Here is a 16,442-nt window from a genome sequence, read left to right as displayed (position 1 = left end):
CCATTAATTTTGTTTCCTGGAGGAGTTGTGGTAACCCTCCCCCTGGAGCTGCATACAATGGTCTACAGTGATACATAAACGTAATACAATTTGGTCCCCAGAGATATTGCCTGTGGTTGCAATATCTGTCACAAAGGGCACTACCATTATCTTTCATTTAAATCTAAAGTTACAATCTCTACTGCTGCTTGTATCTTTGTCCTCCATTGTCATTCAGATATCCAAATCCTCACCTCTGCATCTAGCATCCAGAGCATCTCTTTTAGAATCAACATCTCTATTATCATACTCCTCTACAAACCAGAAGGACAAACCACAGCTTCTGAGTAACAGTAGCCTCTCACTAGCAGCTTCTCAGTACAGAGCTCCCTGACAGAGATCTCTCCTTTCCTCTGCATCAGACTATGGTCAATGGACAAACCATTTGCAACAGTGAAATATCTGTCAGTCTTCAAGCAATAACATGCTTGCAAAACCAGTTTGGGATTCTCCTAATTGCCAATCCAAATCAGGCCCTGGAAAATCATGACTGTTTTTTTTTTAATAATATATTTTTGGGGATCTTTTTATTTGCCTTCTGATGTTTGAGCCTTTAGGATGAACTCGGATCACATTTTCAATATTTTCTCCACAACCATAAAATCTAGAAACTTATTTATTTAAAGAAAATGAAAGCTGAGATTCTCTCGTAATCACAAAAATCCAAGAAAGAGGGTTTAAGAAAAACACCTAATATCTCAAGACTTTTAATAATAAAATTATGAGAATGGCAATACTGAGAATCTCTAGAGATACTTTTGATCAATTAAACTAAACTATGAAAAAGGAACCTTACTTCAGGCCCTTCTTATTTGGTGTCTCCCATATATATATATAATCATGTAACCAATCTTTATAGTTGCTAGTGGAAAAGGTGATATCAGGTTTGGGTGGTTGGATATGGACGTGGTCGGGAAACACACCCTATCTTAATAGATTCTTTACACTATGAAAATGTTTGAACCACTGAACACAGAGATCAATGGTTCTCACAGAAGCATTGCTTTATTTTCTTAACAATCATGTTTTCTGTTACTTAACATACCAAGATATATTTTAAAATGTTTGTTTTAGGGTTGTTGGTTTTATACAATGTTAAGAAAGAATATATTAATAAAAATACACATACAACAGTGAAAGTACTTTTATGCTCTGAATCTTATGAAGCAAATGTGCATATGAGCGTGTGGTAGATTTAAACATCACTATGGAATTAGGAGTGATCACTAAGGCTTATCTGTGGAAAGGTCATTAAAGTTCTTAGACTTTTTTAAATGAAGAAGTAAAAAGGTACTTTCTCTTCTTCCATATTCTCTCTCTAAATGTGCAGTGATATTTAAATCTACCAAATTTCAAGGCGTATTTCCTGTACCTTCCTACAGATCTGCATTATTTTATATCCCTCCTGTTGTTGATTAAAACTTAGACAGAAAGCCAGAAGGAAACCCACTGGGGCCAGTTCGTGATCCCCCTAAAGCCCCTCCTCTTCCCCTGTTTTTAGTCCCTTATACACTTTTTTTGCTTACCTGCCCCTCTCTCCCAAGTTCTTGCCTATCCTCCCCCCCTCATTTTTTACCCTTATTTCCACAATGTTTTGCTCCTCTTCCCCGTTTTTGATACCCTCTCTGCCACCCTATTTCCCTACCACTCCTCCCATTTTGCTCCTCTATCTGTCTATGATAAGTACTTATATTGTGCCGGCACCAAGCAATATTGCCAACCTAAACCATTCAAAACTCATGAGTGAGACTCCCCAAACTCATAAAATATTTTAATAATAATAATAATACATTTCAGATTATTTTTATTTGCCTTGTGGTTTTTGAGCCATTATGGTGTACTAAGGTCATAATTTCAAGCTTGTCTCTGCCACCATGAACTATAGAAAATTACTTTTTTTTTTAAAGTGGAAGATGAGATTTCCCCCCTACTCATGTTTCCACGGACTCCACAGGATATCACGAGACTTGTGATAACATTGTGAGAAATGGTGACACTGTATGCGTGTCCCAGGTGTTCATGGTGTTGTCCTGGCAACATGCCTGTGAGGTGTGGAAGAATCATTATCCCCATGCTATGGATCGGGAGCTGAGAGGCAAAGGGACATAAAAGGCATGTTTACACTGCACACTAAGCCCTGGTCTGTGGAGCCCAGTGTTTCCAAGCCCATGCTTGGATAAATGTATACACTGCATTGTAAAGCGAGGCTTAACAGTTGCTGGACCCAGGTCTCAAAGCTGTGCTAATGTGTCCATACTGCTCTATGCAAACTTTCTGTCTTGGGGCTGTGTCTTGACATCCATCCACACTGCAAGTCACAGCGGGACTTGGGCCCTAGCCCACGCCTCAGCAAGGTCCTAGGACAGATTGATTTGAGTGTGGACGTAAGGGATGGAGTTGTGTTCAAATGTGAGAGTCCTGGCTTAATGTGTAGTGTAGACATACCTTGAGATAAGACCTGGTCAGCGGACTCAGGCTTGCCGGGCTAATAATTGCAGTGTAGACTTCCCGGCTCAGGTTGAAGCCCAAGCTCTGAGATCTTGGGGCTCAGCACCCAGGCTGCAGCCCCAGCCCAAACATCTACACTGGAATTCTTAGCCCTGCCTTGGGAGCCCCGCGCTGGCTGACCCAGGCTCTGAGACTCCATGCAATGGGTATTTCCTCACAGCGAAGAGGTTCTCTGGGTGACTTGCCCAAGGACACCCAGGAAGCCTGTGGCAGAGTCAGGAACAGAAAACACAGAGCTCCTGGGTCCCACTTAAGTGCTCCCCACCCCCTTTTTGCTGCTCCTTGCCCCCTGCTTTAACTCCTTCCCCACCCCTCCCTGTTCTTGCTCCTCTCCTTCCCCTCAGGGCAGGGCAGCAGCGCTGGGCTGAGGAGGCACCATAGTAACTGGCAGGGGGTAGGGCAGCGGCGGAGGAGGTGGGTGGAAAAGGCAGGGGGTGGCGGCTCGAGGGTGCTGCAGCGCCCCCTCTCGGCACTCCCCAGCCCCGTCCCGGGCAGCCGCGAATGGCTCTTCACTCGCGAGCCCCTTTGTGTGAAACACACTCGGAGCCGCGACTCTGGAAGCGGCGCACACGGTGTCCCTCTCCTCCTCCCGGCGAGCAGCACGGGGCAGCCATTCCAGGGCCAGCCCAGCAGAGCGCCTTCGCCTCGCCCCCCCGCCTCACGGGTGTGCACTAGCTTTCCCCCTTCCCCACTCCTCAAGGTGGAGAAACGAAAATCCCCCTCCCCCCAACACTCACACACTGATAGAGATTAAAAAAAAAAAGAAAGGCGAGAGAGAGGGGAAAGGAAACAACTCAAAGACTCCAATAGAGAGCGAAATCTACACCCAGGGCTAGCGACTAGTGCATGTGTGTGCAGGGAAAACAATACTCCAAGTTACCTGCCCTGCTCTAGGAGAAGAAGGAGGGTTTGCTGCCGGTTCTCTTGCAGACATCTGCAGACTGGTGCTTTTTTGGAAGAGTTTTTTTTTTTCTTTCTTTCTTTACAAACCACCAACGGATGTGAGGCAAGGAAGGTGTTTCTTTTTCTCCTAATCTCAGGCACCTCTTGCTGATTCTTCTCAACCTGCTTGGGGTTTTTGTTGTTGTTGTTTGTTTTTGTTTTGCACGAACGTTAACACAAAAAAAAGAAAGAAAAAAGAAAAAACAGAGGAAAGGAGTTTGCTTGATGTTTTAGTGAAATGGACGTAAGATTTTATTCACCACCTCCACCACCACAGCCTGCAGCCACTCCTGATACCCCTTGTCTGGGACCTTCTCCCTGCCTGGACCCCTACTATTGCAACAAGGTGACTTGTGTTTTGTTTTATTTGAGGTGCTTTATCTGTGGTGTTGTTTTGTTGCGAGTGAATGGGAGCTAGATCTTGGCAGGCTGCATACTGAGTTAACCTCTCAAGGAAAGGCAGCCACCCCAAAGCCATTCTTGCGGGGTGGGAGTTATTTGCGGGGGGCGGTGTGGTAGTAAAATGTTATATTTTAGGCAAATTCTGGGTGTTTTCCAAACACCCCGATGGTGCAGGAAAGTGAGAGCGTTTTCTCTGATTCCTGGTTGCTTGCTGGGAATCTACCCGTGTGCGTATCTATTTCTCTCTCTCTCTCTCTCTCTCGTGGAATGACTAAAATAAAATCCCAGAATAATTTGGAGGAGGACGGGGTGTGTTGGGAGGTGGGGGGAGGAAAGAATTTTTCATAACATCTCCCCCAAACTGGAAGTCTAAGTAGCTATTATGTACATTTTTTTTCTGAGAAACAGCGTGGAAAAAGGATGTCCATGTGGGATATTTAATTGAACAGGTAACTCTGTCTTCTGTTTCCCCCCCAAACAAACAAACAAACAAACTAAAGATTTGTTTTCCCCAAGTCAAAACATAATGGAAAGCTCTGCGTGAACCCTCCAGTTCATGTGTCAAGGCTCACGAAAAGCTTGTACTTAGCAATTTGTGATGACGGGACCACGCTTTTTATTTTGTGTACAGAATTAAATGGGTGGTGACAAGTTTGTTCTGAACAGAACATCGACTTTGTTCTGGCTGTTCAACTGCTTTATTAATTCCTCTGTAACTTGATTAAATCACTGTAAATAGGGTTATGTCTCTAAAGAAAGAAGTTTACTACAAGAGCCCGGGAGAAGGAGGAAATGCAAAGCAGGCTAGTGTTATTTACAAAAGACCCGAGCACTGGGTTTTCTTGTACTCGTTTTGCTGCTGTGATCCCGGATCACTTCGCGATCCGTTTGCCCACGAACAAGAGAGGAGGGATATTTTCATTATTACTGTCTCAGTGGCGTGAGCCAACTGGTATTTTATGCATGATCTGCACTTTCTTTTCTGTTGTGGAATGGGCTTTGCCCATGAATAAAACGCTAGCCATAGGAAATAATCAGGAAGTGCAAGCTACCCAAAGCACTTCTTGAGCACACCCACGCCAGGGGAGAAAGCTGGGAACAAGCACTTATAGGAAGATTTGTTTAAACCTGTACGTTTTAGGCTTTTGTTTAAAATCTGGCTTGGAAGGCTGCTGTTGCAGACTGTAGCAGATGTTTTTGCAGTGCAAACTCTACTGCTGGTAGTGTATGTAGTCAGCAAGGAGACTTGCTTTCTGCTTGGTATTTCTTTCAGAGGGTTCTGTGTCTGCTTATTGCCAACCAGTCTTTGCAACACACACTCGGAGAAGGGGGAGATGCCCAGTGCAAAGGAGCAGTACTCCCAGTTTAACTCATTTGAAAACACTACTGTGTTTTCTGCTGGTCCATTGTCATGGTGGGTTCACAAATCACAATACATGTCATAGAGATATTTAGGGCTGTCCCCTCACTCCTGGCAACTGCATAGACCCAGTGATAAAAATAAACAAACAATAAAGTCAAATATAACCTGTTTAGAAGCAGTGTGTGCAGCATTATGATGAAGCCCCCCTCAGTTTTCAGGAAAGGTTTCCAGCATGATCTAACCTATCATTCGCAACATAAAGGACCAAATTCATCCTTGGTGTAACTCTTTTATAGTCAATGGAGTTAGAGAACTCAGGGTTAAATCAGGCCCCTTGTGACTGATGCCTAAGGAAGTTTCAAAAGAGATCCCAGAGGAACGTTTTTTAGCAATGTTTAAGTAACCACGGTTTTTAGTGTCCATGCAGGCTGCCCTAGAGATCAGGAGACGTTTGGGAGAAGAGTGAACTTTGTGGGGTGGATGGGGAGGGGTGGGGGACAGCTGCGTGCAAGAGAATATATGTAGTGCACTTTAAATGTTCATAGCGATCATTGTGATACTGCTTTTGGTCTCTGACTTGCCATATACAGCATTTTCTATCTTTTATTGTAAATTGTAACCTTAAAGTTCTGGAAAGTAAAGAAGAATGGGATAGAATTAATGACATATGCACCAGAGTGTCTGAAGACCCATTTGGCAATGAAACTGGACAAACGTTATTAAACCTATCAGTGATTTAAAGCTTCAAAAAGAAGGTAATGACTTGAATACACATTTCACTCATCATTCTTGAGAAAGTGGGCCAGATTTAATTTAAAAGTTAAATGCTTTGGAAAATCAGGAATTACTTTAATATATTAAATCATTTTCCAATTAAGTGCTTTAAATCATTTTTGGTTGGTTGCACTGCAAATCGAATAAATTAATTTAGAAAGTCGTTTTCAGATTATTATTTTTTACTAGCTGGTTGAAGCTTCTTTTAAGTCATGCCATGTATGAAGGAGCAAACTGTTCTTTTTAAATGCAAATGAGGCACTCATTCTGTAGAGAAGTTGTAACTCTTCTATTTAACTTAGCCTGGATTGATAATGGACTTAAAAAATGCACAGTCATAAGACATAATTTTTTATGCTTGGAGATGACTTACTAGGAATATTTCATATAAGATACCTTCTACAGCATGAACATGTCTCTCTCAAACATCTTTGCCACTGCTCATTGATTATATTAAATGGACTGAATAGGTTTGCTAGGCCCTTGAGAGGCATGCATTTGCTGAACATTTCATTTTCCACCTCTTCCCTCAGTTCCTCTACCCAGCATGATTAACATTGCTGTGAAAACTTATCTGCCCTGTTCTAAACACTTAGTTGCTTTAAAAATATTCAGCCATCACTCATTTTCATTAATGTGTTTTCAGTGGCTTGGAGGAGGTTCCTAGAACTTATTTTCAGAAAGTTTGGTGGACGTGGACTATATACAGATGATATCTAAAAGCAAAGGGTATCATTTGATGGAGTGTGATAGTCTAGTTTTGTTTGATACTGTTTACCTTGGGCTAAATCCTGCAATCCTCATTCAGGACAGGATCCTGCTCTCTTAGAAATAATGGAAGTTTTGCTTGAATAATGATTGCAGGTTTGGCCCCTTATCTGTGGTTTTTTTTAGGTTAAAATTAAAGATTGTTTGATTAACTTTATTCTGTGACATATTTACTCTAATTAAATGGCTGCTAATTTAGGTACCTTGCCCAAATAGTCAGGGACTTTAAAGTTTTATAACTGATCTGTTAACATAAATTTTATTAATGATCAGATAATTGTTTTAGGCTTGTAATTATGCAGTCCACATATACATATGTATTGTGGGTATCTATAGTCAGAATGAATCACTCTTGATGGCTTCTTAAAAGAAAATACAATAATGTAGATCATACAGTCCCATCTTTCTGCTCAGCTGTGTCTCAGGTGGCAGTCTTTGTTTCAAAAGACTACTTAGATCTTTGTTTTATAAACTTAGGCATAAATGTTTAGAACGTTATTTTAACATTCCTCTATTTACTGTAAATGCACATTATGCTTTGCATATCTTGCTATGCGAACTTTTACTTGTTTCTCTCACATAACCCATGGAAGGAGAAAAGTGAAAGAACAATGCAAACAATGTTGGTTATGGCAACTGTGTGAGGTATCTCTTATACAAACAGACAGAATGGATGGTATGCTGCTGTATATAGGTCAGCCTTTAAAATAACATAGTGGACAGACAGATTTAGACTTGAGGTAATACTGTTCATCTCTTGAAACTTGAAGCATAACTGCATTTCAGACATTTATGGGCTAATAAGAACAGTTTATTCAATTGATGTCTGTTTTAAGTAACATCATAGCTCTTAATTGAATTTAATGTTACAAAAAGAAATTATGTTTGATAAGCACACCGCATGAATTCAGTAGAAAAATATTGTCTGGGTTTTGTACTATTTGAAGATGTCAGATCATCAGTTTAAATATACCTACACAGCGATAATATTCCTCCTTCTTTCCTCATTGTACTGCCATCTCCAAAGTCTGTTTCCACAAGTATTATAAGAAGAGTTGAAACATTTGCATGTTTTATGTTTTCATGTGTTGTTAGGTATCTGCTCACATAAGGATCAGTAATATAATTATATTTTGACACTGCTAATGACAGGGATGCTGACCCCTGCCAACAGTAGGAGAGAAAATAATGTTCTTTACTGCTCCCAATGGTTAGCCTTGCAGAATTATGCACTGGATTCTAGTCTAGCTAGTTCAGAAATAAAGACGCCTACAACTCATCCACTCCGGATGCACTGGTAGTTGTTAATGCAATGGAAAAATATAGCCTGATTACAGAGAAATAATGTAGCTGTTTAAAAAATAAGAGGAAACCCCCTTCAAAGACTAAACACAATGAAAAAGCTGTTTTACCCTGAAGTGAAAAAACATGGGTAATATTTTGTAAACAGATAAGAGTTTTGTTAATGACTTGACTTAAATGGACTGAAGTATTTCAGTATTTTAGAATATTTTACATTTTCAGGTCTAACTACAACACGGATATTCCTCTTTACAAAATGTCCCATGAGTGTATCTTTCCAAAGTCTACTTTTTCTGATGGCTCACTATGCATACATTCTATTGCTGATATTCCTAAATGCTGGGATCTCAGAGAGCTCCAAAACTAGAATTGTGTACTAGTATTTTTGAGGGATTTTTAGTGTGGCACATAACAGTGGATGATTCAATTAAATCTTTATGTTGAATAGGGTGTGTTTTTTCTTTCCCCTGAACAACTTTGGTCACTTAGTGCATGACAGTCATACTTGATATTTGTTGGTGCTTCTTGGAGAAAAGATTAAACTGTCATGTTAATGTTTTCATCTGTTGTTGATTTTTACAAGCTTTGAAGCCTTATAATGGGTTTCAGAGAAATGTCACATATTAAGAAGTTGAATGAACTTCTCTTAGATTAGACCCAAGTATGTAGTCCCAGAGATACAAGCAAACCTCAAATACGTCTGCTTAGATTCCAGTATTTCTGAAAATATGTGATCCCGATTTTCATAGAATATAGGAAATATTATGTATGTGGGCTTTTGAGAAAACTTTCCACTGACATATTTTAAAATCATAATATTCATGATCATTCTAGAATTTCCTATTTTATAGAACATTTTTACATCTTTGAAAGGTAACATTTTATTGTTCCATTAGCAAATGGATTTCAGCTTTGCAACACTGCCTTTAAAATAGCTGTTGTGAGGTCTATGGACAAAAAGCTAAACCAGTACACTGCTGGGTATGCTAAATTAGGAGTACAGCGTTTCATTCAAATTAAAACATAGCTAATGTCACTATTCACCATAAAGACTCAGGGCTTGATCCTATGAGAAAATCAGTATTCAACTCCCATTGACTTCAGTGGGAGTTGAGGGAACTCAGCACTTTCACTAGGAGCTTGCACCATGCAGTTCCCAGAAGCCTGCAAAACTTTTGCTTTTGTTTTTTTTAAATCAGGATTTTCCTTTACATAGTGTCACATGAAAATGGACAGTTTTTAGTTTTCCATTTTTAGACTGTGCTCTTCAAACAAAGTGAATGTTGTACTCATGATAGGCAATAGACCAAAATTTCTGGAGACTGAAATCCCAAATTGAGAGCAGACACGACAGAGAATGGATAGTGGTAGCAAAAGCTTTCCCCTGTGCTCTGGCAATGTGACTCAATATTAACCACTTGTAGTGGTGAGAGTGTGGTGTCCAGGTCCATTCAATCCTTGGTCTGTGAAATTGACAATGGTGACAATTAGTGGCAGTTATGTTTATTTTTGTGAAGTGAACACATGCCCTGTGAACACCTAGCATAGGCTGTAAACACTAAAATGCTCAGTTTAAATCTGGCCTAATCGATTTAAACATTTTGTTGGCATGGGTACTGGAGTTATACAACCTATGAACCAATTTTCTGTCCAAGGAGTAATTTCTCATTAAAAAGGCTGAGTTATAAACTACTCAAAAATGTGGTTTATAATGGAAGTGCCAACAGAGTGTTAATTATAGCAGCACTTACATAATACTTTAAGACATGAAATTCACATTAACCTGAATGAGATTTTCTTGGTCATAACACTTTCCCCTACAGCATTCAGTTTGAAAATGGCAGCACAGTAATATACTATACTTAGATACTGATTGTGTAGCATCAGCAACAAGAGTAACAAAACTGCTTTCCATAATGGCCATTGCTAAGAAGCAAAATTCGTTTCAGCTTAGTTTGTTTCCCAGGATCAGTTTTCTTCAGTGTTTTTCTTTAAGCAATTTTACATTAGTAAACCAAGAGTTTGAAATTAAGAGTTTAGCTTTTAATTTTGAGTTAAATCTTCAAAATTAAATTGTTTACTACAAAGGTCATGATACTGTTGTCATTTTTAATATTTATGCTTGTGGTGTTCTCTCTCCTGTGATCTTTTATACAGTATATTTTATTTTTAGTTTTTGTGTTTTATATAGCTGTACTGATACATGTATCTAATCTTCCGTTTGCAATACAAACATATATCTAAGTACTTTTCTTCAACTATTTTGTTAGTATTTCTTGCTGGGCTGTCAGTAGATTTGCGATAGATCCTAATAGCATAGTTTCCTCCCAAGAAACATACTGCCTTCCAAGTCACAAAACACACTTGAGTGTCATGAACATCTGATAAATCCAGGTTAGTAAAAATGTCACATTGTCTTAGCATTCACATCCTTGACTGTTAGCTCATCATGCTATTTTTGATTGGTGGAGATTGTTTTTTCAAAAATACAGGCTGGCTAAACACAGAAGTGGAGCTTCTTTGGTAGTGCTTTTGTCTCCTAATGTTGTTATAGATCTTTGTATGGTCTTAAAGGTTCCAGGGGAGCTACAGCTGCTATTAGATTTGCTATAGTAAGGAAATCCATAATGGGGCCCAGTCCTTGTTCAAGAAGAACTCCCACTGAAATCAGAATGTGATAACCTCTGCGCAAGGAAGCTAGTCAGAAGGAGGAATGTGATGGATACCACATGAAGTTGAAGATCTATCTGGACAATTATTACAGGAGACAGGAAAGGGTGTGTGTATGTATCTCTCTCTGTATATAAAATAAACTCATTATAGGTCATCTTTTTGGTTGGAATGTCATACAGGATTTTTGTCAGTATATATCAGAAAATATTTGTTCCCTATATATATATATATCACATTTGTATCAGCCTGAAATAGTAATAAATAATACAAAGACAGAAAATAATAGTAAAATGGGAATATACTTTTTTTTTAAAGGTTATGCTTTCTCATTTGGCAGATGCAGTTATGAACATTAGTCATAGAAACCTACAGATAGTAGAAGCTTAATATCAAAGCTAATGATTTATTTTATGTTAATGACTTTCTGTTAGGGCATAAAAGACTATTCATAATGGACTCTCAGCGCTGTGTTCATTTGCTAAGGCTAATGGGATAATCTTTCCCAAAATTAAGCTTTTTGAAGTAAAGTATGGTGTTACTTTTTCAAGTTAACTCTTGAAAATGTATTACAAAACTAATCTTTTAAGAACTGCTTGTAACATTAATAGAAAATATATATTAAATAAACAGGTTTCTTCATTAACAGTTTTACTGAATGGTGCAATGTTTCATTTATGTTTTATTTTATTTCTGAAGATTAATATTCATGAAGTGGAGTTGTTAATACTTTGATAGTTTTGATCTTAGTCGAATCAGGTCTTTGAGGCATAGTTGTTTTAGTAGATTGTATGAATAGAACAGAAACCCTTTCTCTTAAGATTGCTAGCCAATGATTTGCAAAATGGTAGTAAAACTCTTAGTTTTGCATTGGAAAGGTTTTAAAATCATGTTTACAATTAGTTATAACCAACATATTTCAATAAGAGATAATTTGCCTACTAAAGTTCACATAATGTGCTAATCATGTCTAGTGGTTAATAAAGGCCTCCTATCTCACTCCCCTGATGGCTATAAAAGGCTATTATGTTCATGGCAGCAGTTCAGGTACAGCTGCTGTGTGTTAATAATGCATCATTGTCCCACTAATAAACACAGCAAAGGTCAGCACCCCCAGCTACCTAAAACACCTATTCTCTTTCCAAAATATTTATTAACACCTTAAAAGCATTTATATTCATTTCAGTTAGCCTGATATCAGTTAATGGCCCTCTAGAAACTTGTATGTTAAAGGTTTTGCAACCTAAGCGGAGTTGTGGAAAGATTAATAGATATTCATGTTAATCTTTCCTCAAACATTTTTTTTCCCATTTCAGCAATCTGTGGTTGCTTTAATTTAGGATTAGTATTACTATGGTCACCTTTACAGTTAACTTGATGTGTTGCTTATTATTCCAGTTTTCCCTCAGTTAGTTTAAGATTGTACTCTGAAGAGAAGCATTTTTTCAGCAGCCAGAACCCCTTAAAGAAAACATAATGAAGTGTGAAAAAACGGTGTGTGTAATATATATGTACATACACCCTCTTCCCCCACTTACTTTCTTTTGAGTTCATATATATGTTATGTTAGCAACCTATTTATTTCTTATATTTCCCTTTTGGCATAAAATGCAGTATTCATAAAGAGCTTAAAATTTATTTTCTGCAGACAAAGAACATGTTCACATGGAATTTCCATTTTTGCCAGGGAAACATGCAAATCAATAGACCAGCACTTATCTGCATTAAAATTAGGTATACTGTAATTTATGGGGACAGTGCTATTGTATTTCTTTTGCATAGCCTCAGATATTCTTGAAGGTAACCCTGGCTATGTCTTCCCAGAGAGAAGCAAAAGTGTAAACTGAACAAAATCTCATTTTCTCATCTTGTACTGTTGTCTTTTGGTTTCTGTTACTCATTTTGAAAATCTTATATCTTTTTCCTATATGATTTGCAGACAAATGCTCAAAAGGCAGAGAAATTTAACTACATATTTGTCATCAAGAGAAATGAAAAAAAGCCTAACTAGCTGAAGGGTTTCTATTTTGTGTAGCACAGTCTACAATGGTACATTTGTCATGCTTTAAATATATAATACATACAATAAAATATGTACTGGCGCAGTTGTGATGTATCTAGTGTCTGGCTCCTCTGCTATTGTTTGTAGTCTTTACGGTTGTCATACGTTGTTCTTTGCACATCATACCCTTACAGCAAAATTTGACACAATTTCTAGCTTTCAGTCCTGCACCATTTTCATTGCACAATATACATGAGTTTGACAGGGTGTGTTGAGGACAACTCTGGCAAGCAATTGATATTTTGAAGTGGCAAGCGTTTCAGCAGCTGCCTGCTTGTGAAAAAGGAATGATAAGATATACTGTATTGTTAGTTTGAGGCAAAGCATTAAGGTTTAAGCTCTGTAAAAATGTACACATTATTCGTTAGTGGTGAAGCAAGCCTTTTATGTTTTTAGAGCTTAGCTCTCCGGCTGATGTGAACTAGAATGACATTGGTTTAATGGTCAGTAAATGAATAGGAGTACTTTGAATTTGAACTGCTGCCAATTTTGCACCAACAAAGAGACTGACAAAAGAAAGATTTTATGTGAAATGCAAAGCACAAGCAATTTTTTTGGGGGGTGGGAGGGTGGGTGAGTATAAAAACCCAACAGAAATATTATTAACACAGCCTTGTAATGATCCTAAAATTGTTAAAACACATCCTTTTTACATGGCTCATGAGCTACAAATCTAAGCTGTTTCATCTAATGTTCTTTAAAACCTGTTGTATACACATAGTCTTTTAGAATATATTCATATGGAATTTACAGTGTGTTTTTCTAAATACCACACTGTGCCCTGAAGGCCTGTTGGCAGAACATCAGAGTTGTCCACTGCTGGAGTTCCCAAGTCTCTCTCTCTCTAGTAGTGGGAAATTGTAGTTTAATCAGTTATGGCACTTTCAGTGTGTAACATTCATTAGTAAGGCAATTTGTCATGACTGTTAATAGTCAGGATGCATCTGCTCTCTCTTCAGTTAGAGAGCATGATAAGTAAGAAGGCAAATATTTCAGTATCTGATATTAACTTGTTTCAGAATTGTAGTCCAAGGTTAGTTGCTCAAAACACACACAGCAGCAGATTAACAAGCACAGTATATTCATTTTTACTGTGCCCCGCTTTTATAGATTTATGACTTTAAAGTATACTAACACTATTGTGAGGTATACATTCTTTGATTAGGTATTAAACAGTTACTAAGTTATAGGCATGACATCTTCATTGTCCATTTGAAAAGATTCTAGGTGCATAATATTTTCTAGAGAGACTCAAATGAAAATGTAGATTCTGAAATACTAATAAGTAGTTCATATAAGTTGTGAATGTTTAATATGTTGTTTTAACTGGATCATTTTGGTAACTGGACAATGACTTCCCAACTTTAATTTGTGACCAGACACCTTAAAATGTTAAAAAGGTTTTTTAACCTAGTGCATAACAAACAGATCAAAATGTCCTCTTTTCCCCAATAAACTGCCTTGTAATCGTTATAAATGTAAAAGGTTAAATTGTTTCCTACAGTCAAAAGGGTTGGTTTTTTTCACATATCTGATAACTCTGATGTATTACATAATATCATAGCTTAGCATACAAAAGCTTTTTGACGTATTTTCATTTTTAATGAAAACCCCCAAAATGTTGAACATAATGATTTCTTTAGAAACTCAACCCAATCTTGGTAAAATCCATTCTTGCTAGTAACAAAAGCTGTTACTGTTTAAGTTCCTGTTCAGCAGTTAGTTGGTACGCTTCACTGAATGTTGTCAAAAAGGCTTTTCTCTTGATTGACAACCCTGTAGGAATGTGAATGGAGATTTTAATTGCATATCATGTGTGCATATCAGAGTGAGTGGATTCACTGACTCTGCTTAGCTCCATATCTCTACAGGTCAGCCATGCCAAAAATACTTTTTTTTAAATAAGCAATTGATACATTTTCCAAAGAAGGGGGGAAAAGGTGTGTGCCACTGAGGAGTGAATTACAAAGCAAAATACTTCTGTGGTTGTAAAACTTTTTCAGCTGAAAAAAAATGTGTTCAATCATTTTTTAGAATGTTTTAACAAAAATTAAGATATATTTTGATTATGTAAATTCATTTCAATTATAAGTTGGTCAAAGACTGCCAGAACATATTTTTCTTCTAGCATTTGTGAAAAGTATGTTTATCTTTCAACTTTTTATTTTTCTGAAGAGTACTTTGAACAAAATTAGTTAAAAAAAAATAAAGTCAGTGGAAAAATTGACTGTGCTGGACGTCCCTTCAGTAACTTGCACCTTACATAAGACATGAGGAAACTGTGTTTTTTTGTATATGTGAATAGTGACGGGTTCTTATACATATTGGGTTTGTTCCAGTCTTTATTTGGGCAAAACTCTCACTGATTTCAGGGGGAGATTTGCCTGAGTAAGAACTGTAGGAACACATCACTTAGTGGTCTGATTGCAAAATGGTATTTTCCCATTGATTTCAATGGGAGGATTGGGCCCTAAATGCTGAATTTCTTTTTTTTTTTTAAGTAAACACTGTGGTGTTGTAAGATGACATTGAGAAATTCACTTAAACATTTTCCATAGTGAAACAAGAGCTCAGCTAAAAATAGAGAAGCCAAAAGTTCATTATGACAAACAGAAATGTTTCAGCTATCGTATTGTGATGTCTTAAACCTGATTCTCGTTTTCATTTTAAACCAAAACCCACCAATAAAACACCGCCAGTTGTGTTTTTAAATAAGCTGTTTTAAAATATGAACACTTAAAGAAACAAAGTAGCAAGGTGGCTTTAGGGGACCTTAAGTGGAAATCAGGTTCTGCGTCCAATGGTTTGTACAGACCCTTTATGTGGCTTCACTGCTCCAGGAAGAATCCCGGGAAAGAATTGTGAGTCAGTCAACAGTTCCCATCCTAGTTCCTCTGTGCTCTGAGAATGAAAGTACTCCCTTATTTATGTCGCCTTACTTCCTGGTGTAGGGCCATATTACATTTGAACACGTTGGCTGTGTGTGACTGTATGCAATGTGGGGATGAAGGGTGTAAATAATTCATAGAGTTGTAAGGCCCGAAGGCAGCTTTAGATCATCTGGTCTGACCTCCTGTATAACAGGCCATAGAACATCATCCAGTTACTCCTATTTTAAGCCTAAACTTGTGAAACCTTGATTCTGTGCTCTTGTGCATCCATTCTGTGCACCAAATGAGCCAGGGGTCTTGTGGGAAGAACAGGATGTGATTGTATAATTAAAACTGTATTAATAGTGCATGAGCCACAAGGGGGCAGAATTAAGGTTGTCAGGCAAGTTAAATCTGGCATTTCCTGACTTTTGAGTATTTGATTTCTCAGTCTAAACAACTTTCTTTTAATGTGGCTTTTTGGTATGTGATTGAGGGTATGTTTACATTGCAGTGTAAACCCAGGGTTTAAACTCAGGTTCAAGCCTAACACCTTTTCTGTCTACACACAAATCACGCTAACCCAGCTCCAGGTTAATAACCCAGGGGCCCAGGACACCAGGTAGGTGGCGGATCTGAGCCTGAGTCAAACTGGGACCCAGGATTCAAACCCTATTGCTTTGCAGTATAGATGGAGCCCCACTGGACTTGTGCTCTGGGAGTCTGCCGAATGTATTTAACA

At 38.1% G+C, this 16,442-nt stretch overlaps 1 protein-coding gene across 5 annotated transcripts in view; it reads left to right on the top strand.

The window, feature by feature from the left end:
* Nucleotides 1-2,957: 2,957 nt before the first annotated feature.
* TOX (thymocyte selection associated high mobility group box) overlaps nucleotides 2,958-16,442 on the top strand; it is a 271,473-nt gene continuing 257,988 nt past the window's right edge. For 2 of the 5 annotated variants that reach the window (XM_065585611.1, XM_065585612.1), the window contains exon 1: nucleotides 3,084-3,835. In XM_065585611.1, coding sequence (XP_065441683.1) covers nucleotides 3,728-3,835 — 108 coding nt within the window. In that variant the 5' untranslated portion in view covers nucleotides 3,084-3,727. Of the gene's footprint in view, nucleotides 3,836-5,886; nucleotides 6,010-16,442 lie in introns of those variants that run through there. The other 3 variants (XM_005301157.4, XM_065585609.1, XM_065585610.1) reach the window with 3 other exon arrangements.

Source organism: Chrysemys picta, chromosome 2 (genome assembly GCF_011386835.1).
Source record: "Chrysemys picta bellii isolate R12L10 chromosome 2, ASM1138683v2, whole genome shotgun sequence".
Taxonomy (NCBI): Eukaryota; Metazoa; Chordata; order Testudines; family Emydidae; genus Chrysemys; species Chrysemys picta.
Note: the sequence above shows the minus strand (reverse complement) of the source record. Positions and strands in the feature narration are given on the sequence as shown.